We start from the raw sequence: 24,097 nt of genomic DNA, 5'->3' as shown, positions 1-24,097 counted from the left end.
GAGCATGGTGGCATAAAAAATCGAAAAATTGATTCAAGCGTCCTTTTTTAATTCAATTAGATTTCACTGTATTGTTGTATTTCACTGTATTTGAAATGCAATTAATTTAAAAAGTACATCCTAATGCATTACACACAATTGTCTTACTAAAAAGGCCAGCTTTTAAATTTCAAATATTCCAACTCAGCTTCTTAAACTTACATGCATAAGCGTGTACAAAAGGCTAATTAAGTTACAAGTTCGTTGATTTATTCCATTCGATGATATAATGGACCCATGGTCCAATAAAAGTGATTGAATTGCTATCAAACGAACCAATGCATCCATTAAAATTAATTTTACTAATCGGTCGGCGGATTCGCCTTTCCATTATGCAATTGAAGTGAATTATTTCGTGGAACGAGACTCGTTCCAATTTCCCGTCGACTGTCAAACTTTGAACTACATATGTAGTTTCGTTTCTTTTTGTGTGCTTATTATGCTGTGTCTACAATTTGGCAAAATTACAAACCAAACAGTAAAATCAGCAGTCTGTGAATGTGTGTGTGTGTGTGTCAGAAAGAATCAGTAAATATATATATTTATATATATTATACAAACTTATATAGATGGATGAGTGTAGCCAGATGGAAGACAAGTGTGTACACAGAGAAAAGAATATTTTATATTCTACTTCAAAATGCCTTCAAAGTTGAAAAACATAAATATTTTAAATATTTTTAAATCTATCTAAAAGTAAGTTTTATATCGGAACTTGGAAGTTGCGTATTAAAAAAGGTATGCTAACTTAATAGATTAATTTTATATGTAATAGTATTAAGTTTTAAGTTTGTTTTAATTGTTAACGTGTAACATTAGCATTGTTTTAGCAAAAAAGTTTACGAATGGTTAGAAATAAATACCAGTTTTAAAATCAAATAAAATCAGTTCTATGTGTAAGGAATGCAATTGTATAGGGTTTCCTTTTTTAATTTTCCCTCAGACAATGGAAAAGTGTGCAAAAAATGCTTACCGCAATTTGTTGTTGCCAGCGCGACGCTGGCTGCAGTCGGGCGTCGCTGCTGACGCCGCTGCTTCTTCGGATGCTGCGGTCGCGACAGAAAAAAGTTGGCAACTTTTGATGTTTGTTGTTTTGGCTGTTTGTTTTTTTTTTTTTTTCTTTTGTTTATTACTTTTTTTCCTGGCTTCGGTTAACGCTTTTCACCGATTCGCTGCTTTTTGCAATATTTTAGGGCTTTTATTTACCGCTGCTTTGCTGCTTCGGTTGCACTTTAACACACAAAATTTCAAAACATTAAAAAAAATATAGAGAAAAAACATTTCACGCTTGGCTTCATTAGCATTATTGTTTGTTTATTTGTTATTCGTGTTGTTTTCCTTTAACACTTTCTCGCGCGAAAGTAAAATTAAATGGAGGTAGATGGAAAGAAGGAGAGATTATAAGAGCAACTAAACTTAGCTAGATTCCATAGAATTTCGTTGTTTGTAAATATCATTTACGCGTTTTCTACTTATTGCTGTTGATTGCGTTTTTAGAATGAAACCATAATTATCAACTTAAACATGCAAATTACTTTGTAAAGCCAAACTTTTAGCAAAACTAAGCGACTAAATTGTCTTTTGGCCACTCGAAATTCAAACACGTTCAAGGAAATAAAGCACAGCTGTCATTACAAATGGGCTTTCCCTCTAACTTTAGTATACCAAGTACATTGGGTTAATGGCTCCATAAGAACATTTCATTCAGCGTTTAATGTACCCATAAAAGTTAAGTTATGCTGTAATTTAAGCAGAATTAATTCACTTCCTTAGCCTCTGGAAAACCGGAAGATACTTCATTGATCGACCTCAAAATGTTTTATATTTTAAAAAGTTTAAAACCCATTGCTAAGTGCTTTAAAAACTAGGAACCATTTTTTGCCATTTATCTGATAGACTTAAGTGTTTCCTTTAGATTCAGGGCACTCCGATTCAGGATGCTGCTAATTATTAAGGAAGCTACTGGATTCGCTTAATCTCGTTTTCATCGTCGTCGTTAGCCGAGTACCGAGTAACGGTATCGGATGGTATCGAGTACCGGTACCGAATGCCGAGCATCGCCACGCAGCTGCTTTTAATGAGCCTGAACTTTCACACCGCTGCAGCAGAATGTAAAACTATTATGCACACTGCAAAAAAAGGCGTTGATCATTTTATTAAAAAAAATAATAGTATTTTTTGAGAAAACCAATTTAATGAAGTAGAAATAGGTTCTGTGAAGTAAGAAATTAACTATTACTGAAAGCTAAGTTTAAGAGCGTTTTACTTGTACAAAACTTGGCAGATTTGCTCGATCGATTTGCAACTTTGTATTGATCAAGTGACACTATTGAGGTCACTTCTACCTGTACATTTCTTTCTGTGTAGCGCCGACGGCCTTGGCGGCTAATTACCGGCGACCGGTAATGCGGTCGCTGCGCCGTCGACGCTGCGTGGGCGGCGCAGCCTTAATCCCGCTCGAACGGATTAAGTCGATGATGCTGGTATGAAATGGAATGGCTTCGGCTGCAGGTGAATCGATAAATGGAAATCGCTACTCCTCTCGCTCTCGCTCTCTCTCTCTCTCTCTCTCTTTCTCACCCTATCTCCGCTACTCTTTGGCTTCTTTCTTTTGCTTTCTGTTTACACTTATTTACCATTCAGTTTTTGCTGCTTTTCCGCTTTACACACACACAAACACGTACACACATAGACGCGGTTATGTAGAACAACCACTAAAGCACCGTTAGTCTAACAGCATCCAAAGATATTCGAATTGTCTTGCCGCTACCGCTGCCGGCGTCGCAGTCGCTGTCTGCGTCGACGTCGGCGTCCTCATTTTGTTGTTCTTGTACTGCTGCTGCTTCCTCTTCCTACCTTAGCTTTTTTCCCATGGAATTTACACACACGATTTTGTGTTTACGTTCTTGTGCCGCGACTTAAATACTGTTATAACTTTTGCCTCTCATCACTAGTTTGGTTTTCTTGTCTTATTAATTTTTGTGTATTTTGCATAAATTCCCGGCTAACAAATATATATTTTCGTTTGTTTTATTTATGCACCGCGCAGTTCTTATTGTTGTTGCCGTTTCTTGGGGGAGAGATGCGACGCGCACGCAGCGTCGTCAATGGAGAAAAATAAAAGAAAAAGCGCCCGCTCAGCTCAGCCAGTCTTCGTTGACCGCGTGGTTGGCGAGCTTTCTAGCAACTGATTTCGAGTTTGAACTCGAAACTTTCGATTTCCCTTTCCCGATAGCGAAGGACGATAGCCGTCATCCGATAACGATAGATAGAAAGCAGCTGTCGGAAATGTAATGGCTCCACTGAACAAATTTGGTAACAGCTGTGGCGCTACATTCGAATTGAACAAAAAATACTTTAAAATTAAAAATATATACGATTGTGCAAAGTCTAGGGAAGTTTAGATGACTTGCGGGCATTTTTGCACGGATCAATGGTGTAGTTTTGGTGTAAACTAAAAAACAATTGGTTCAAAAGGCAGTCATTTAATTATCTGAGGCATATCAAAACTATTCAACTGTTATTCTAAATATTTATTTGTCCTTACTTTGCATGTAATAGATTGTACGAAATTATTAATTTCAATGATTTTATAACTTAGAACCCCTATAGCTTGATCTTAACTAGTCAAAGGTATTTATAACGAAATAAGGGGCAAGTTAATTTCCTAACACTACGAATTAATCAGTGAACAAAGATTAATCTTATTTAACTACTTAAAGCTATGACACAGAGGCATATCACACACGTCTAGACATAGGGATTCCAATTGCTGCCGTCCTCGGGCAGCAAATTGTTGGTGATCAGCAGGATGACGTCGATGATCCACCAGACGCCCACGCCGCCCATGGTAAGCAGTTTGCCCACAGCCGTGCCCGTTTGCCCGAGACAGAAGCGATCCATACCGAGGAAACCCAGCAGCATGCTGTAGATCAGTGTGGTCACAAAGTAGTGATCCGTGTAGCGGACACAGGGCACTCCGGCGCGCAGGAAGGTGCGATTCCCGTAGCACTCGATGTCGGCGAACACGGTGCACCAGACCATGGCGTGCTCCACCTCCTCGTACGTGGATCCCCCGAACTTCAGGCATCCGTATTTTTTTTCCTGCTGCGCCGTGGCGTTCTCCCGATGATCGACGGGATCCTTGCAGTCGAGGAAGTCGCGCGGCAGAAACGAGCACATCACATTCGGTCCCAGTGGATAGAAGGCCGAGTTTCCAGCTCCGCCCGAGGAAGAAGACGCCAAAGATGACGATGAGGAGGGTCCCATGCCGGAGCCCAGTTGCGCCTGAACGGGCACCACCGACTGCACCGCCGTGCCGGAGACCACCGTCTGTGGCTGCTCCTTGTCGCTGCGTGCCTGTATCGCTTGGGCACCGTGCTGTCTGGCCACCAGGAACGCCAGCAATCCGTAGAAAATCCGCATCTTTGCGAGCTCCTTATCAAAATATAGCTAGCCAGTGTGGCCACACCTTAGGTCTGTTAACAGAGCTCTGTTATCTGCGATGGCCTACCGATAGTTCTGATTCTCAGCACCACGACAACGGTAATGGAATGGAAATAAATAAATGCAGTTAAACACCTTCCAAGTTGCAAATACCGGTGCTCCTTGGCATAACTGTGATCGTAGTCTTTAGTTAACTACATTTATTAAAGTGCTATTAAATATAATGCGCTTATTAATTTTAGGCCACTAACCAGTTACGCGCCCATCTCTACATTCGATAGGCAACGGCCCTGTTGAATCGGTGTGCACACACTGGCCGCGTAATCAGCGGGCGCTAACCATTTTTTTTTTGTGCGACAGAACAAAAACAAGAGAATAATAGACGCATAAAGAGCATTACCCGTACGATTTTCACGGGCAGTACGAAAACAAGAACGGAGCAGAGAGCACGTTTAATACGACGCGTCATTTTCCGCCATTTTACTGCTGTGATTAGTTTGAATTTTGCTGTGTCAGCGCGTTGGAAATTCGTTGGACGAGAATAATGAAGCTACTGCTCCTGGTGGCCATCGCGGCCTCCGTGGCGGCACTCACCTCCGGCGAGCCGTCGCTGCTCTCGGATGAGTTCATCGAGGTGGTGCGCAGTAAGGCCAAAACCTGGAAGGTAAATTCCTTTGTTTCCACCTTCCATGCTGACGTGACAAGAAAATTACATTTTCCCGTATTCTATCTGACAGGTGGGTCGCAATTTCGATGCATCCGTAACGGAGGGACATATCCGCCGCCTGATGGGCGTCCATCCGGATGCACACAAGTTCGCACTGCCCGATAAGCGCGAAGTTCTTGGCGATCTCTACATGAATAGCCTTGACGAGCTCCCCGAAGAGTTCGATTCCCGCAAGCAGTGGCCAAACTGCCCAACCATTGGCGAGATTCGCGACCAGGGTTCATGCGGCTCCTGCTGGGCTTTTGGTGCCGTTGAAGCCATGTCCGACCGCGTACGTAGCTTATATTATCGATTTAATAACCCCTTCCTTTCTTTGTTTCTCCAGCTGATATATTTTCCCATTTTTTTTCTTTTGTGTTTGTTCTCAATGATTTTTACTGATTTCGCAATGGGCAGGTGTGCATCCATTCCGGCGGCAAGGTGAACTTCCACTTCTCGGCCGATGATCTCGTATCCTGCTGCCACACCTGCGGATTTGGCTGCAATGGCGGATTCCCTGGCGCCGCCTGGAGCTACTGGACACGCAAGGGAATCGTCAGCGGTGGACCCTACGGATCTAATCAGGTTGGTGATCTCCTCTTGCTTTGTCATCCATCTTTAATGGGATTTTGCAAATCATATTTAGTTTGGTTTAAATGGGTTTGGCAGTTGGTTTTGCTTGCAGATGAAAAACATACATACGATGAAAAACATACTTTATGTGCAAAAGTTTTCTGTATTTATTCGTATTGTAATTCTACGCCGAAATGGTTAGAAGGCAACTTGATTTATTTTGTTCTTTGTTTACTTGAAGTTGGCGACGCAGTTTACGACGCCATAAAAAATTGTATACAACAGATATCGCTAGAAATCGGCTTAGTATATCATATACAAACATTGTGTATATAACAAAGCTATAAGTATGTATGTATATCATATGCGAACATCCATATTGCACAGAGGCATATATAGTGCATGCACTCCAGATTCGCGTACATCCTCAACGATAAGTTGTAGCTGCTACTAACTCATATTTGAAACCTAATTCCCAGATATAGGAAGGCAAACAAAAGAAAAACGATTCTAATATGCACTTGTTTTGCAGGGCTGCCGTCCTTACGAGATTTCTCCCTGTGAGCACCATGTGAATGGAACCCGACCACCATGTGCCAATGGCAGTGGAACGCCCAAGTGCTCGCACGTGTGCCAAAGCAGTTACACCGTGGATTATGCCAAGGACAAGCACTTCGGCTCCAAGTCGTACTCGGTGAAGCGCAATGTGCGTGAAATTCAGGAGGAGATCATGACCAATGGACCGGTTGAGGGCGCCTTTACCGTTTATGAGGATCTCATTCTGTACAAGGACGGCGTCTATCAGCACGAGCATGGCAAGGAGCTGGGCGGTCATGCCATTCGCATTTTGGGCTGGGGAGTTTGGGGCAATGAGAAGATCCCGTACTGGCTAATTGGCAACTCGTGGAACACCGATTGGGGCGATCACGGATTCTTCCGCATCCTGCGTGGCCAGGATCACTGCGGCATTGAGAGCTCCATTTCGGCGGGTCTGCCCAAGCTGTAGATGTTACATATATGTATTCCGGCCCCAAGCTGATATATCAAAACCCTCTATTTTCTATTATCCCCTCCATTTATTTCCATTCCGATTCGCAACTGACGTTTGTAGTTAATGTAAACAACTAAACCTGATTGATAATAAAGTATTGTATATGACTGTGGAACTGTACTTTGCTGTGTACAGTGGGACCTCACTAACTAGAATCAAGGCAACAGAAATGATTATTAAACTGAAATTTTGATATAATTAAAAGCAAAAGAGCGAATAATTTGTAAAACAATACTATAACTAACCAACTCCATTTTCTATTGTTTAGCGTAACTAAACCGTAGCCTTTTCTATTTGTTAATGTTAATAGTAGGGTATGTGATTCACTATACCATGTACACACATTAAAATGGATCGCCAATCGTTCCACATTAGCTGTTCGTTTTGCGAGTTATAATGTAATTAGCATCTCATTTGATTAATCAAACAAAGAGTACAGATGGCAATCGCATTCGTCACTTGGTGCGATTTTGTTTTGTTAAATTATTATTACATTAAATTCAACTTTTTGTTGATTAATCACAGAGACGCATATGTGAAACTTATCTCGTTGTAGCTGCCCACAACTTTCAGCACCAAATGTCCATTCCCCTGGGCATTCAAATTGTACACTAATCTTTTCACATAACATGTTTTATTTATTTTTCTCATTTGCAACATCAAATAGAACATTTGTTTTGTATTTTAATTTTTTTTTTTTTATCTTGTCATGAACCAACCGCTCTCTTATCGATTTTCTGTGAATTGATTGACTGGTTTTGTAGCCACTATTCTGTTCACCGAAACTCGATATTTTTCTAACAAACAGCTTACATCGAAAAATATTTGTTACTGCCATTTTTGAATTGGTTTACTCTTGTTATTTGTCATAGTTCAATTTCAACTTTTGGCTTAAAAATCTCTTAATTTTGCGTAGTTTTATATTATATATCTATATATATATATCCATTTTCGTGGAATCAGCTCAGCTTAATTTGTTTGGTTTGTAATTCTTGCTTTGCTTTTTTTAGGATTTTGTAAATAGATTGCATTTGGCTTGCTCCTCATTTTTTTTTTGTTCATCGGTTTGTAGATTTTTTTGTCAATAAATAATTTCATAATTTGTTCGATTTTCGCTTCGCTCTTCTTAGAATTCTTTACAATCTGAATGCGTATTCGTTATTCCTGGACTTTTGCACTTAAGACTCGTAATTAAAATACATAACCATGTATGTATTTTCCTTTGTATTGTTTTCAGATTTTTGTTTGATTATATTTTCTGCATTAGTCATCGTCGTTTTGTGTTTGGGGTTTTTAGCTTATCATCTAAATGGTGGGTACTCAAAATATCAATGCAATTTCGCTCGACGCTTTATTGGCTCTACATAGGTGGTCTATAAATTGCAAAGATAAATCAAGAATAAGTCAACCGATCGTTATGAAATATTAGAAACACATAGAGCAACACATAATATGCCATTGTGTGAAATCTGAATCCGTTTGAGTTTTCCAGTTCTATTTCCGCAGCTTATTTCTGCTTTAGGTGGGGAGTTTATATCAAACAATAGACGAAACTAAAAGATAAATCCAATTTCCGAAACAAACAACGATTATCTCTCGCAAAAATAAAGTGATATGGAGCAGTTTTAAACACATAAGATAAGCTCAAATTTGCTATTCTGAGAAGTTGAACGCATTATTCATTTACAAATAGTACATAGATCTAGTTGGAAAGGAAGTCGGCGTGGACTTATAGAAAATGTATAGCAAAAATGCCCTTAATGTACCAGCTACGTAGACAGACATAAACCCTTTGACTCTATGAGTATCTGGTGTGTTATTTAATAGGACTTGCGTCTAAACATCGTTTTACCTCGTTCTTAAACCTTGAACTACTCACTTATATAGGATAAACATTTCATAGGTCGAGATTCATCTTAAACTCTATAAGATCTTCCATCAGTTTGCAGTTTAATACTTGCTGCAAAGGATAATTGAAATGAAATATAGCTAAAAATCGACTCAACTGGAGGATAGAGGAACGTATAGCCGGACAATACTTTAATCGGAACACTTTTTCAGTTAGCAAGCTTCAAAAGACCTTAATTGGTAGTTGCGCTATATAAATATACAGTATATGCTTTAGGTATATATTCATCTGTACATACAATTACTCTGCTCTCATTACAACTATCGATTTAAACTCTTTAACTTGCGTTTACTTTTCAGTTTAGGAAGTATCTTAATCGCCTAACTCAACTAACTTTAGCTTAGGTAAACCTAAACGGATCGAACAGATTACAGATGACATACACATATATATCAATATATCAATATATCTTTATATCTTTTCTATTCTTAAGGTCCCAAGTGTACCTTCAAATCTGGTTAGCTTTTTCTTTAGCTTACATGATGTGTGTGAGAGTTTTTAGTTAACTTGCGTGGACAGCCCATAATTGGGGTTTTGCATATATTGTGGTATTATATATACCCTAGAGATGTATATATATATATATATATATATATTACTATATGGGTCAGATTCAATGCCCGTTAATCTTCAGGTCGCCTTGAGTTGTTTGCATAGGTTTTTAAGTTTTCGGCTTGATCGCGCCTCAATTCGAACTCAACTTTGGTTTTTGGTTTCGGTTTTAGTTTTGGTATCACAAAATCGGGTTTCACGTTTACACAATATCCAATATTTTATGTTTTTTTTTGTTTCATTCCGAAATGTCTTTCCTTTTCGAATAACAATTTTAGTAGAGATAAATATATAATTTGCTGTTTCATCATCTTTTTAAATAACTTTTGGTAGCGAAAGACTATCACAATTATGGAGATTTGAAATTTCTGGGGCCAGTTAAGAGATTGTATTCAATTTCGAGAAGTTTTTACATTTAGGTTTTGTTTCTTAAGAACCGATTATTTGTATTTTTGTCAATTTTACACGCACATACACATAGATACATATATCTACTTTTAGGTTTTAATTCGTTTTACAGAAGCCGTTCATTTATACTTTTGTAATGGTTGTTTCTCGAGAAATGCATTAAATTTGCCTTTTTTTTGATTAGCAACTCCATCCGCGCTCCTCGCTCCTCTTCCAGTTGGTATCATTAATCATTGGGAGATCTTCGGTTTCGGTAGTTTGTCCTTCGGTTGTTGTAACTCACTTGGTTGGCTGAACTTGGTTCGCTTGCATATGTTAAACGGTTCTATATTTCGAATATATCTCTGTATATATCATTTATAATTGTATTTAGTTTATAGCTTTGCGATCGGCTTTTGTTTCGTGTAGTTTTCAATGTTTGTTTTTTTATGCTTTAAGTGGTTTGGAAAACCATCAAACAACAGGAGGAAACAGTCTTTCTTTCCAGGTACCTAAGGATTAAATATGATACAAGCGAATTAAAAAATCAATTGTTAGTGAGAAATTCATACGGCTGCCACTAAATTCCCTGGCAACTTCGAATCCTTTGGCAGGATGTTTAAAAGTACGCTGCACATATGGGATAAAATAAGGTATTGCATACTTTTAGGCACCCATTTAGGCGATTTTGAAGTCACCAGACATTTCCAGCACCGCTGCACATAATTTCTATCTACTTCAGAGTTCAGTAACTATAACTAGTTGATTTTCGAATATAGATATGCTATTAGAATCTGTGCTTTGTATGCATACTCACCGCGTGACACATTTGACTTTTGTTAAATGTTGTACAATTGTTTTTTTCTCATTTGCTAATTTTGGTATTTGATATATGTATATATTACACCATTAAACTTTCAATATATCGCGCATAGTATATAAATATATATTTATATGGTATATACATAGATGTGGCATATGGAGGCATCGGTCTTGTGGTCCATTGGCTCTATATATTTTTTTTCGCTATATCGAAGGGAGTTCTATTGGGGTTCTGAGGACTGGTGGTTTCACTTCTATCTGATGGATCGATCTATATAGCTGCATCTGTATCTGCATCTCTGCTGCTCTAGTGGTGGCTCAGGTAGGTCTTGCGCTTCAGGTAACCACTGCGTATGGGTGATGAGAGTCCTGTCTCGTTGCTGTGTTTATCGATTATCGATGACAGACACGGTCGATGGCAGTGTGTGTGCGTGGTGTGAGGTGTGTGTGTTGGTGTGGTGTTGGATTTGTTTTTGTTTTTTTTTCAGACAAATTTTGGATATTTTTTGTTTGGAAAAAGAAAGACAGAGTTAACGTTGAGAAAGAGTTGAATTTTGGCTCTAAGATGGAAACGTTTCTAAGATCGATATTTATCGTATTTTTTTTCATCAATTTTGTTTCTTTTTTTCACAACACCAATCAATCAATCAATAAAATGCTCAGCTAGGTATGCTTCAAAATACGTAACAAAGGAACTGAAAAATTGTGTGGGGAGTGTTGGGTATATTCTAGAACACTAATTCTAACATCAATTGTCTGTAATGTTTTGTTTTTGTTTTCAACGCTTCTATCTGTTTACAAGATGCTTTAATTGTTGTTTTTCATTGCTCTAAACAATTGGTTTGCTTGATTGCAATTAAATTTTCATTCGTTGCTTGTTCATGCAGCCTGATGATGGTGTATTTGGCGTGAGGTGTATTTGTCGGCGTGGTGGGTTTGAACAGCGTGGTGGGTTTTGAAGGCCGTGAAGCATTAAGCGATTTTTTTGTTTGTATTATTATTATTATTTGTTCGTATCGGTTATCCATAAATCAAGGAACAAACAAAGAAAAGATAAAAATCGTAATCGAAACATTATAAATCATATATATACTATGTAAGATATATATTTCTAACAGGCCCATTTAACTGTACGCTTTTTTTTTATTTGGTACTAAATACTGGCGCACGCATTTTTTATGTTTTGTTGCATTTTGGCTTTTGTTCGCAATCAAAATAATATCATACAAATACAAATTAAGATAGTACATGAATGCAATCATAATAATAATAATAATAATCATAATAGCTTATAGCATAAATAATACGGCATTTGTTCTACAAGAAACTTAAGAATGTAAAATAAAGTACAATACGATTCGTGAAGGACTAGTTTTGAGAAGATTGGTGAGGCACACAGATTGCTTCTGTTACTTTTACTCTGGTGATTAACTTAAAAACATACAAAAAAATGATGTATTTTCATCTACACATGTAAGTTTCCTAGGCAGCTGGCGTGTCCTTTTCAATGGCATTCTCAATCAGTTGGGCCAGTAGGATGTGGTTGCTGCTGCTGGGACTGTTGATGTTGCTGCTGCAGGGACTGATGTTGGCCAACTGCAGCTCGAAAGCATTGCTGCAGATTGTCATGGCAAGGGAAAAGGGCATGATTAGGTAGGTTGGAACTGGAGGTTCGCGCACTGGCAAGAGATTACTCGTTCCGAAGAAGGCGCACACAACAAACGCTTAGTGGGTTATGGGAATGCTGGATGGGTTACCACTGCATCGACTCGATGGCGGAAGCGGAAAACAAGGCTAGCTGACAAAATAAACGGCCATGCGACCCAGAACACAAAAACAAAAACAAAAAAAAACAGAGAACAACAGAAAGTCACAGAAAAATGTCTAAACACCAACAAAGCAGTTTCCAATGGAATACAGGTATAATGCCTTCAGCTGAATCAATTTCACTCTATTTACATACATATCAAATGTGTTCTATTCCATAACTTGGAAAAAAACATCATATTGTCATCAAACAAATGCGAATATGATTACGTACTATGTTTTAATTATTATAGTAACATCTTTCACGATAAATTCAAATATAAACTAACCCTGATACATTCCTTTGGTCAATATATTATAATACAAGTTAACAAAAGCTACAACCTGCGATATGCACGTTTGGATCCTTATTTCGAATCAGCTAAAGGCAGTACACTGTGCACAAAACACATAACATTAACACACACGAATGCTTTTGACCTATTTACACTGAACACAAACACAGGTTACATATATATACACAGCGAGGATCGGGCGTTACAGTGGGTGCGCTCTGTACAGTGGATCGTCTATAGCAGCGCCAGCTAGTGGCATCAGCGTCTTACCTTCTGCGCCGCGGATTCGCGGTCTGGCCGGGAAGATTGAAGCATCCGCGGGGAATGACCATGCGGGCATTGCCCTTCGCCGGACGCGAACCACCCACAGCCTGCAAACCGGCCAAGTGGGCGGCATAGCCATCGCTAAGCACGGTGGCATTCGACTGCAGCTTCTTGCCAACCTGTGTAAGGAACGTTTATTGGCTTTTAGATTGCGAACACAATAGATGATTGTAACTGATTACCTTGCCCACGATGAAGATTTGGTCGGTTCGCATGCCAACATTCGTGTAGACACTAATGTCCTTGCTGCTGCCGTAGGCGGCAGTAATTGAGATTCCATGGTTCTGAACCAAATTGTTGAGATAGGCCGTCTTGTGGCCCAATGGATCGGTGGACAGGCCGTCGGCGAACGAGATCAGACCGTGCGGGAAGTTGTGCTGGCTCAGCCAGGACACCACGCGTTGCTGCTGCATATCCGGTCGTCCGGTGATGTAGATGAGCAGGTAGCCCAGCTCCTGCCAGTGGCGGCAAACATCGACAGCTCCGGCACGCACCTTGGGATCCCTGCCCGTCACCGACATCGAAGCGGTGAAGGAGCCATCAATGCTGAAGACCACGCATTCGGTCAACGGCGGCACCACCGCCATATAGCAATCCACCGAGGTGTGATCGCCACGGACCACCATCTTAACCGGATATATGCCATAGCCAAGGGATACCTGATCCGGAATGCTGTACGAGATGCGACCGTTCTTGTCCGTCACCTCGGTGCTGAGGAATGTCCACTCGCCCGCCGGCGGATCCTTCATAATGTGCACATCCACCTTTTCACCGTGCAGCGTGATCATGTCGAGGGGTCCGTACATAAATCTCGCATTCAAGCGCTGCTCCCTGCCCTCCTGCACGATCACATCGTTGGCCCGATGATTGGCGGCCACATTTTTCAGCTTAACCGAGGTCCGTTTCTTGATCCACTTCTCCCTCGGCTGTCCGGGATGGAAGGAGGCATTGTCCTTGTCATCGTTGGAGCCCACAAAGGGTATGCCCTCGAATTTGCCAATCTGCCGTAGAATAAAGGCAATCACATCCGGACTCTCCCAGTAACTGGCATGGAAGAGGTGCGGCAAGGCGTGAGCAGGGAAGTTACTCAATCCCTCTGGGCAATATAATGCGAAATCCAAGCGCTTTGTGCCCCACCATTTGTTTTGCACTGCGAATAGAAATGTTTAGTCAGTTAGTTGGCAATACGAATTCAATCAAATAAAGCTGCTTTCTTAGCGGGCAACTACGAGCTTCTTACGGGCATGGATCGTACTAAGCGAGACATTCTCAATCAGACCCGATATCGTGCTCTGCATGGATGCGTCCGACAAACGGCGACCAGCCAATAGGTTGTTGCCATCGTTAAAGTGCTGCGGATGCGACTGAATGACCTCCACTGGAAGGGATAACAAACAGTTGCAATCAAAATCATTACAAATACATGTGTAAGTAGTACAGAACTCACATAAATGCAATGGCTGGCCATTACCCAGCGGATACTTGGCGTACCGTGGGACATTGACTGGCGCCAATATAGAAAACCGGGCGCTCAGTAACGGCTCCAGGCGCGAGGCGATCGGATCGGTTGGATGGAACAGATTGTAGACCTGGTGGCAGTTGGGCCGCGGCAGGGCGGCCTTGGCATCGTGAAGTTTCCGTGCAGCCAGCACCACAGACAGCGGCGATCCGAACATGAAGAAGTCACAGACCTCAAAGTCCAATTTGGTGGCCCGCGAATCGCTGGAGGAGCTGGAACGGCGTCTACGTGGCGATGGGGCCACCAGCAAACGCTTGGCATCCAGATCGGCTTCTATGAAACGCTCGTCGTCGTCCAATCGCGAATTACGAGCGCTCAACGGATTGTGGGTATTTATATTTGTGGCTGCATCTCCGCCGGAATTCGAGGCACCCGAAGCCGTGCCCGGCTGGCTGCCATTCGATCGGCAGAGGGCCTCATATGCCAGCAGCGAGCCCATCGAATCGCCCAGCATGACAATCTGGCCGGAGAATCCGTGACCCTCTTCCGATTTCAAAAACTCATGGTAGACAATATTGGCAGCGGCCACCGTCTTGTTGACCGTCTCGTGGAATTCTGGCGATGCCACGGATAGTAGTGGTATGGCTCCAATGGGGACATCGGCTATATTTGGTATATCCGCCGCCGAGGGCGACGCATCGAAGGAGTACGGACTTAGGCTGGAGAGAATGCCCAGGGCGTCGGTGCATATTGAGGGGCACGGCACCATCTTGATGGTCACATGGGTGAGGAGGCTGGGATAGTGCTGTCGCATCACCGCCTCGAAGGAGCCACGGAATGTGGTCACATCGGATTTCTTGGCGGTCAGCTCGCTGGCCGCATCCAAAACGCTGCCCGCATGGACAACCAGAATGAGAATGGTTGTGGGACACGACGGTGTGCTCGGTGATCCCGGCGGCGATGAATCGTGACTGCGATCCACGCTGGCCGAGGAGCGTAACTGTCGCTTGTTGCCGCGCTCCGAAGCTACGCGCATCAGAAAGTCCTGATTGAATATGCTGTCCTCTTGCCGCGAATTGCCACGCCCACCCACCGATGCTGCACTAGAGGGTCCGCCATGTGGCGGCGGACTGTCGTCGCCCTCGCCCAGCAGCTCCAGCGAGCTCCACTTGGCCAGCGAGTTCGTCTCGTTGGTGTCTATGAAATGAAACTACAAATTAGTTTCTTTATCTAAAGTAAAGATCTTGCAGTTTTGACAGCAAAACGAAGACAAAGACTAGTCATAATGCAATGCTTACCCAGGCAATCAAAGAATTCCTCATCCGAATTGGATTTGGAGTCCACTTCCAATCGCTCCATACGCCAGTTAGCCACCTGAGGTGTGCGTAAATTGAATTAATACTTGCATATAGACACAATTGTTTATTCATAGGCATGGCTATATATATTTCTTCGAATCGCTTCTACAAAAAAAACGGCATTGAGTTGGCTAAGCTAAGCTAATGGAACTTGGCTAATCAAAAACTGCGACTAAGCAAATTACTAAGGGAATGGATGAGGGCATTTATATGGGTCATTGGAGGTTTTATACTATCTATAATGACGCGCTATTAGCTGGGCAATTGCTAGTAATGAAAAAGAAAGAGAAGGGCGTAAAAGGGAGCGAGAGAGAGAGAGGGCGAGAGGAACTTACATGTCTGCGTGGCGCTGTCTTTGCATGCGGCTTTTTGGACTGATTTTTGGATTGTTTTCGATTTAATTGTGGGAATAGTAATTTGGTTTATAATTTGAATATTTTCAATTTATTCGATTTTATCGATTTTATTGATTTTATCGATTTGTGTCGATTGTGTTGTTGTTGTTGTCGTTGGATCGTGTTGGATGGAAGGTAAATTAAAGATTATTTGGTAAGACGCAGCACATTTAAAGGACATAGCGACACACACAACACACAGAAAATTGAACACAGAGACAGAGAATAAAGGTGTTTTCGTAGGAAAATATTGAAAACTATATAAAAATTGAAGTTTAAGTGCAACAAAAAATGGCACGTCAAACTTGAAACGCTTTGAACTTCCAATAAAACTAGTTTTGTCAAAGAGAAAGACATTCTTTTTGTTGGATTAAGTAAGCAATTAAGTAAGATTGTTTATTCTTATTCTATAGAAAACTCTAGTATACATCTTTGAAAGTATCCCTTTTAATGGGGAATTTCCCCGACTTTTCAGTCATGTTAAAGAAAACACACACAAAAGTAATTTGCATAAGGAACACCGAACTTGTAAGAACACATTCATTTGCAGAGTTAACACACGAAATCCACTTGGGGAAACGAGCAAAGGACACAGGACAAAGGGAATAGATCATCATCTGGATATGACTCACCTGGAGATCGAAGCTATGGGCAGATCCCACCGGCGAGTGCAGGGCGCCCTTTGACCCAAACTTTCCCTTCTGGGCCATCTGAATACTTTGGGAGCGCGAGCGCTGCGCAGATCCGCCTTGGTTGGCAGACAGATCCACGCCCGTGCCAATGGCATCGTTCTCGTCCTCGTCGTCGTCCTCCTCGTCGCCCTCCTCATCCGAACTGGCCTCGGCGCTCGGCGGCTGCTGGGTGACAATAGGCGGCACAGCCGGAGCGGACTTCTTTCGCTCGCTGCCCGTTGCGGAGGCGGCGGTGGCCGCCGTGCTGACATACGGCTCCGAGACGCTGTCTGAAATGGACGTATACGAATAATAAATACATTGATTACATTGGTACATTTTCCAGTGGATGTTCGAATGAATACGACTAGAAGTTTTACTGTAACCAAAGATTTCACTGCCTTTCTTAACTACCTATCCTTGAAATTCAATATGAGAATGACATCATTAATTTTATGCTTGATCTTTATGCAAACTTATACTTTTTACAATTTAGCAAGTGTATGTGGTGAGGCTGAAGTGGATGATAGGATAGTGGAGGTGGCCAAAGCGGACTGACCGTCGCTGCACTCCTCGCCGCCGCCCATCTTCTTGGCCAGGGCCAGTTGCGTCTGCCGCTCCAGCTCGCGTATATCCTCGATGGTCAAGCCGAACCACTCGTCCTGCCATGCCCACGCCTGCCGATGGGCACGCAGCATCATCTTGCGCAGCGCCACATCGTGGATGAACTTCTCTAGCTTCGTCTGCATGCCCCAGTAGCGGAACTCCACGCGGCAGATCTTGTAGGCGGTCATCAGGGACATGTTGCGCGGTGTCGGCTGCTTTTTGCCCTTCACTTCGCGCCAATACTCCTCCAGCCAATCCTCGGCCAAGGGTCCACGGCCCGTCTTGTCCGACACAAAGTGCTTGGGATCCTCCTCCTTCACATAGTCACCGCCCCACAGCTGATCCTTGACAATGTCAATCACGTCTGCAAGGACAAAGTGTGCTGATTAGCTAAGATCCTAATCCTAATATTATTCATTATTCGCAGAACTACAACTCACCTACGATCCGATTACGCAGATCGCTACCGGACAGCTGGAAGACATTGTCCTGATAGCCATTGTCCGGATAGTAGTATGTCTCAATGTCCAGCGAGAACTTCTCCACAAACGGACAGGTGTAGCGAGTCCTGGTATACGGATAGGCATTCCATGCCTCCTCCTCAACGGTTAAAGCGCTTTTCGGCAAGAGACCTGCGCACAAACGATTCATTATAGCATACAAAACGTAATTAACACAAGGTATTCAACTTACTTTTGATCCAGCCAGGCAGATGATTGCCCACATGGTAGATCTTCTTCGTGTATTGACCATTTCCGCCGGGTCCATCCTTGTACGGCTCATTGATGATTATCTCAACGCCACTGCCCTCGCCATGACTCTCCTCGCGACTCTTTTTCTGTGGATCGGAAATCAATGGGGCACGATTATTATTATGGCTCTAATCAAAATAAACTGCAGTTCGTTCGATTGCATTTCCGGTGTAAACGTTTCATATATTATTGCCATTGTAAACAGTTTGTAAATAAGTTCAATGTGCAAAGACGAATAAACAATTCCGGGCACATTGTATAGATTGTATTTGAAAATTGTTGAACTTTAACAACGGAAATGGCCAACGTTAAGTTTGTATTTATTTTTGTTGCGAACGTGCTTAATTTTTTTTAAGTGCTGTAGCAACTAATAAGTTTTTTCGAAACCAATCAAGCGTAAGTGGAACTGCCTTTAAAAAACTATTTTTAAGTCAAAGATTTAGGCTGCATATAATTTTAGATTTAGGGAAATACTGAAAGTATTTAGATGTCTAGGCAAACTGATAATATTTATAACTTTGCAGGGGAATGGGAATCCTCACCGCAATCATGTAGAGCTGGGCGATGCGGTACTCCTCGACGGTGAGGGGCAGCGGAATGCGGTACTCCTTGATCAGCATGTTGACACCGCGTGACTTGGGTCCTTGTCGTTGAAATGGCGGACTCCCCTCCGGCTATTGACGTTCTGCGAATGGCGGACTCTTCCGACACGGTACCGACTGACTATTCCGGGGCGTCCTCCTTTCCGACTGCCTCTATTGGCTCTCGTTGGCTGAGGGAATGGCAATCATCGATTGCCGCCGCTGGTCATGGCTGGATGATGTGAAGGCGACGCGGCTGTCGTCCGACGTTTTTGTTTTTTTTGTTTTTTGTGGCGAGGGGGGTGATTGGCGTGGGGTGGCGGCACGTCGTCTATGACCTGGTCGGAATGGGGGAAATCGGAAAAACGAGGCGGGGTCAGTCAGCGGTTGTTCTATGGATAATTTTCCGGGGCCGTAGGTGTACAGGTCCAGATGTGTGTATGTGCGTCCGTGTGTGTGTGTGTGCGTAGGTGTGCTAGAACAGTTGCTATGGCTTCTGCCTGGTGCCTATCTGACATTTAAGTGAATGGGCACCCAGCAAACTAAAATTGCACAGCCCTATGTTGAAGTTGAAAGGTTCACTTCAAGGTAGGAAGATTGTTCGTTACAATTTTCAAAACCTACATATGCATCTCACTGAAGAAGAATGAATATGTATATTTTATATTTTGTTGTGCGATTATCTAAAAGTATATACATTTTCAGCTGCGTACTTTCAAAACTACGCGCAGCCAAATGAAAAATCAAGTAATAAAGTTATTAGCTATAAACGAGCTGAAAAAGATTTGAAAAGCACGTAAAATGTTTTGCAAATGCAATTTAAACAGGATATAAACATTCTAATGCTAATTATTGGGCTTTAAACAAAGGGCAAATAAAGGCCATCATTTTAAAATAGACCACTAGAGCGATATAGTGAGTTCTCAAATGCAAATTATCATTTTATTTATTGATTTCGAGTGACAGCAGCGAAATTGAATGGACAAAAGTCTTTGGACAAGCACTTTGGATAATCGGATGTGACTTGCGGGTGGAGGGCTCTCGGAGGTTCCTTCTTTTTCTTCTGTTTTGAAGCGAACCGGTGGCCAATGTCAATTAAATGCCAACAACAAGAGGTGAGTCGTCTTCCCGATAAGGTCAAGTAAGGTAGATATTCACAAGGAACAGCCGAAGAACTACTACTTCAACCTTCATCACTATCAATTTAGCATGTCCCTTTGCCCATTTCACTTTCAGTTGCATAAATAATCATTTTGTTGCTTGATTGGGAGCATATTATGATAGTTATTAGATAGTTATCCCAAGTTATTACCAATCTTTTGCCTCGCTTGCAATTGAAACTGGCCAAAACTCTGTTTATCGTGCATAATTTGGTTGCTGTTCTTACCTTGAACCATTTCGACTTTTCCTATCTTTTTGCTAATTGGATTTATTGTTGACTGCTGACAACAGCAATACCAACCAACCAAGCTCAGGGGAACTGAGGGGCAGGAGGTGTGGGTATATATATATATATATAGCTATGTAGGATGTCGTCTGACGCATTTGCATCGCATTTTGACCTATCGGAATGTGGCTAACAGTAAGGCAGGGGAGAAGGAAGGGAGGGGAGGGAGTGTGGGTGGGCTAATTTAGGGGGTGGAGAAATGGGCCAACAACACGTGTTTAAGTCGAGTGCTGTTTGAGTAGAAACGGCGATGGGGAATTATCGTTATGACTGATAATAAAGTGATGAATTCCCGTGCAGAAATATTAATTAGTTTCGTATCAAGTAATTACAGTGGGTATTGCTTAAAGGGAACCTAACTGATCATTTTTATTAAGTAAAGAGTATTTCCGCACAGGAAGTTAAGTTAAAATCAATATAAGTTAAATATAATAGAATATTCTTGTGCATATATCATATATATTCTTAAACTTCAATTAAACCTCTTAACTATGTAGCTTCACTGTGCTTACAAGCTGTGAACTTCCATTGCTAATGACCTTCATTAGACTCCTAATCTGTTTAGATCTTATCGCGCATTTATCTCGACCACAAATTTGTCCAGCTACTCATTAAGTGCTATTGTATTCCCGCATCCAATTTATGGATCCCAAAGGAGCTTACTTTTTAATTGGAGCTGTTGTGTGTGTTGGCCGAAAAGGGGGAATGTGGATTTTGTAAATTGATGTAAGTGGCACTTAGCATGCAAACTCAAAACACTCAACCATGTTGCGCAAAAGTTTGGATTTCCCTATTTACTATGAGATTAAGAAAAACAAGCTACTAAATATCTACAATATAACATCTATTCATTCCATATGATATTACTAAAAAGAAGCTTTTGATACACATATATGTATATCTAGTTATATTATGGTAAGTTTCTTTAGTTTGCTCGTGATAAGATCTCTATAGACATTGTCGGAAAGTGGAGGGAGGGGGGTGGGGGTCCAGATGCTAAAATAAGAGGCACAATAAAGAAAGGCCGTCAATCAATAATTATTGGGCACAGCGGGAAGTGGGGAAAGGGACAGGAACACAGACATGCACATGTTTATGTCATGGCAGTTACATGGCAGGCCGTAACAAATCGTAAGCCCCAACAATATGGCCACCGCTTTAGGCCCCCTCCCCCCTGCCATGCCACGCCCCCTTCCCGCCCAGCACTCTCCACCCATCTTCACTTTTCTGTTTTTTTTTTTTTTTTTTTTTTTTTTGCCTCCTTAGCATAATTACATTTTGTGACACAGAAAATGCGCCGACAGATTTTCTTTGCTACACTGGGTCAAAGGTTGCCTGTGCCTATATATAAGGAAAACAGAGAATTTCTTTACGAAAACATGTATCTTCCACAGTTTTAAAGTTGTTAATCAACTTTTTTGGTACAAAAACGAAATTCTGTTAAGTTAGCGAAAGTAACAATATGCAGTTAGCACTATATGAAGAATGCTAAGTTTTGTTTACAACTGCAATTACTTTATCCAATTTAATATTAATATGTACATTTTTGCGACTTCTAAAGAATTCAGCTAAAGTTCATATAAGAAAGCGCACCTGCAGTTAAAAGAGATAAGAAATCTTAATATTCACGATGAGAAAAAACTTTGCAGCGATAAGATTTATTACAATGGAGCTTCCTTTATGAGGCTTATAAAAAATGGACATTATTTACGATTCGCTTTAGGTCTTTTTATTTGGCGGGGGGACTAGACTTCTAGACTAGAAGCCCACTTTTTCTAAAATGAGAGAGCAGCCCGGAGATGAAAAATCGGCCCACTGTGCATCAATAAACAAATTACAAACGCACACATGTGCTGGCTATAAAAGATCCGGCCAAAGTGCACGTAGCCTTCAATGTGGTTGTTTATGATGTATTTTGTCATTTAAAAAATTTTTGTTTATGATGTGACCAAAGGGTAAAGCAAGGGTATGCACACGGAGAAAAGCGAGAGCAATATCACAAATATTTTCATTCATTATTATTATTAAAATATATTAACACAATGTACATACATTCTAACCATGTCCTATTGTTAAGACAAAACTCAGATATTTACTATATTTTTGAGATTGCTTGATATACTTTTCTCTCCGTGTAAAATCATAAGATGAAGATGGGTAAAATTTCACGTTTTTATGCACAAACCCATTTTTGTTATTAAGTCTGCCAGACAGAAGCTCAAATAGTGAAGAAATGTTATATGGCAAAAATAGAGGAAATAAATTTGCGCAATTGTTGCAACATCAAAAACGCCAAACTGATAAATAAATTGCCATGGTAATTGACCAAGCAATACAATAAATACAAAAAAAAGGTGTAGAAAAATGTGCAAAAAAACGGTAATAAAAGAGGAAGAAAAGGCAACAACAAAATAGACGCACTCAAGCGGAAATAAATGAACGCGTTTGTGGGACAGGGACAGAAATAGACGGGTTGGGATGCAAAGAAAGCAAAGGTTGAAAGAAATCCTATTAAATCCGAGTCTCAAGTTTAGTGAGCTAAATTAGACGGAAAAGAGCAAGAAAAAAAGGTCACGTACTCTCTCTTTGGCTCTCACCCACTCACCCCGTCTCGCTCACTCCTTCGTGCACACCTGTGGCACGCTTTGTGCTTATTAATAATTTATAAATACAATAAGCAGCAAAAATAAGAACACAACAAACGCATTTCTTTGGTTCATCTCAAAAAGGGCCTATAAAATCATATTTATTTTGTACAAAGATATATTTTATAGACTCATTTATGAAAAATTTACATTTCGAAAAATATTAATCATAGGAAATTTATAATTTTCAGATTCAAGCCTTTTAAAAAAAAAAAAAACAATGGCTATAAATTCCAGACCAGTGCTTTCGAAAAAATGTTTTTATTTTTTATCTGAGTTAAGTTCCTATTTTTTTTTGTATAATGTATAATGTAAAAAATTATGTATGCACCATTACCAAAAAAAATTTTAACTTTTATGAACTCATAATAAAAACATAATTTTTAGATAAAAGCATATTTCTTAAACAAACAGTCAGTGCTCTTCAATAATTATTTTTAATTTTAAACTGACTTAAGTTCCTGAAAAAATTCTTTAAAAAATCAATCATTAAGAAATTAAGAAAACTTTTTAAATCGCTGAACTGTAATAAATTTAATCCTATTTATAAAAGTGCAAAAGTACCAAACATAACAAAGCAAAGCTTTACGTGAAAATTACGCATGGAAAATTCTTATCACAGACTTGTTGTTGTTTGTAGAAGAGAGTAAACGCGTGAAACAGGAAGAGCGGTGGGAGAGAGCTAACGGGACCTTGAGACCTGGCCACAGCCAACACACACACACTCACACAAACGCGACGCAGCTTACGCATTTACGCAGCTGCCACCCACACACACAACAAACGAAGTATCCTTAACTAATTTTGCGCATTTTGTTGTAAACTATTCCATTTGTTACAAACAGAGGAGAAAAAAGCGCAGCAGTGGAGAACGCACCAACTTTCAGCGGGCCAACTCACATTATTATCATTCGCAGGCGGGCAGCTGGACAATTAACAACAAAAGTGTACGGCCCAAAGCGCAAAGAAGAAAAAAACAACGAACAACGCACCACAAAAAATAAATATACAGTGGATATTTGCTGACTCGATGGGGCGATTAATACAATTTATCTATTCATTTTCTTCGGGCCGCTTTTCCAGGCCGCAGATGAAAAATGTTTTCAGCGTTGTTGCTGCTTGCCTTGCGTTTGCTTATTTCTTTTTGCAATCAAAACGTACACACTGAAAAAAAACAGCGTGCGCTGCGCGGCGGCAAAGTTGCGATTGCGACTCGGCTCGCGTTTGATTCCGAACTGAAGTAAGATGAACCAAACCGAAATGAACTGAACG

At 41.0% G+C, this 24,097-nt stretch overlaps 4 protein-coding genes across 16 annotated transcripts in view; 1 reads left to right on the top strand and 3 right to left on the bottom strand.

Moving 5' to 3' along the window:
- The window catches only part of LOC6618466 (sn1-specific diacylglycerol lipase alpha), a 35,402-nt gene extending 32,171 nt beyond the window's left edge, over nucleotides 1-3,231 (bottom strand). For 2 of the 5 annotated variants that reach the window (XM_032724099.1, XM_032724101.1), the window contains exons 1-2: nucleotides 2,676-3,231; nucleotides 1,013-1,269 (exon numbers count right to left, since the gene is read on the bottom strand). The gene's annotated coding sequence lies outside the window, so the exon portion shown is untranslated. The remainder of the gene's footprint in view (nucleotides 1-1,012; nucleotides 1,270-2,675) is intronic. The other 3 variants (XM_032724100.1, XM_002042700.2, XM_032724102.1) reach the window with 3 other exon arrangements.
- A 326-nt stretch (nucleotides 3,232-3,557) lies between these two features.
- Nucleotides 3,558-4,502, bottom strand: LOC6618460 (TM2 domain-containing protein CG11103). The gene has a single exon (XM_002042694.2). It carries the CDS (start codon nucleotides 4,462-4,464, stop codon nucleotides 3,790-3,792), a length of 675 nt encoding a protein of 224 aa, XP_002042730.1. The 5' UTR covers nucleotides 4,465-4,502; the 3' UTR covers nucleotides 3,558-3,789.
- A 380-nt stretch (nucleotides 4,503-4,882) lies between these two features.
- On the top strand, nucleotides 4,883-6,935 carry LOC6618459 (cathepsin B). Its single transcript, XM_002042693.2, has 4 exons — nucleotides 4,883-5,149; nucleotides 5,223-5,483; nucleotides 5,609-5,776; nucleotides 6,297-6,935. The coding sequence occupies exons 1-4, from the start codon at nucleotides 5,030-5,032 to the stop codon at nucleotides 6,768-6,770; spliced, it is 1,023 nt and encodes a 340-aa protein (XP_002042729.1). The 5' UTR covers nucleotides 4,883-5,029; the 3' UTR covers nucleotides 6,771-6,935.
- Nucleotides 6,936-7,503: 568 nt separating this feature from the next.
- On the bottom strand, nucleotides 7,504-24,081 carry LOC6618458 (protein retinal degeneration B). Of its 9 annotated transcripts, none has more exons than XR_004362630.1 (14): nucleotides 23,726-24,060; nucleotides 18,695-19,071; nucleotides 18,094-18,238; nucleotides 17,841-18,032; nucleotides 17,354-17,764; nucleotides 16,756-17,084; nucleotides 16,064-16,102; nucleotides 15,669-15,744; nucleotides 14,359-15,567; nucleotides 14,152-14,289; nucleotides 13,094-14,061; nucleotides 12,858-13,030; nucleotides 10,481-11,373; nucleotides 7,504-10,175 (listed from the first exon to the last, which is right to left on the bottom strand). XR_004362630.1 is itself a non-coding variant. In XM_032726151.1 (13 exons), exons 2-13 carry the CDS (start codon nucleotides 18,770-18,772, stop codon nucleotides 10,118-10,120), a joined length of 3,816 nt encoding a protein of 1,271 aa, XP_032582042.1. In that variant the 5' UTR covers nucleotides 18,773-19,071; nucleotides 23,726-24,060; the 3' UTR covers nucleotides 7,504-10,117. The 9 variants fall into 9 exon arrangements, 6 of the variants coding, with proteins under 6 accessions (XP_032582042.1, XP_032582043.1, XP_032582040.1 ...); XR_004362629.1 differs by having other exon boundaries at nucleotides 10,481-10,865; XR_004362631.1 differs by lacking the exon at nucleotides 16,064-16,102.
- Between the last annotated feature and the right edge of the window lie 16 nt (nucleotides 24,082-24,097).

Source organism: Drosophila sechellia, chromosome X (assembly GCF_004382195.2).
Source record: "Drosophila sechellia strain sech25 chromosome X, ASM438219v1, whole genome shotgun sequence".
Lineage (NCBI taxonomy): Eukaryota > Metazoa > Arthropoda > Insecta > Diptera > Drosophilidae > Drosophila > Drosophila sechellia.
This window is presented reverse-complemented; position numbering and strand designations above follow the sequence as displayed.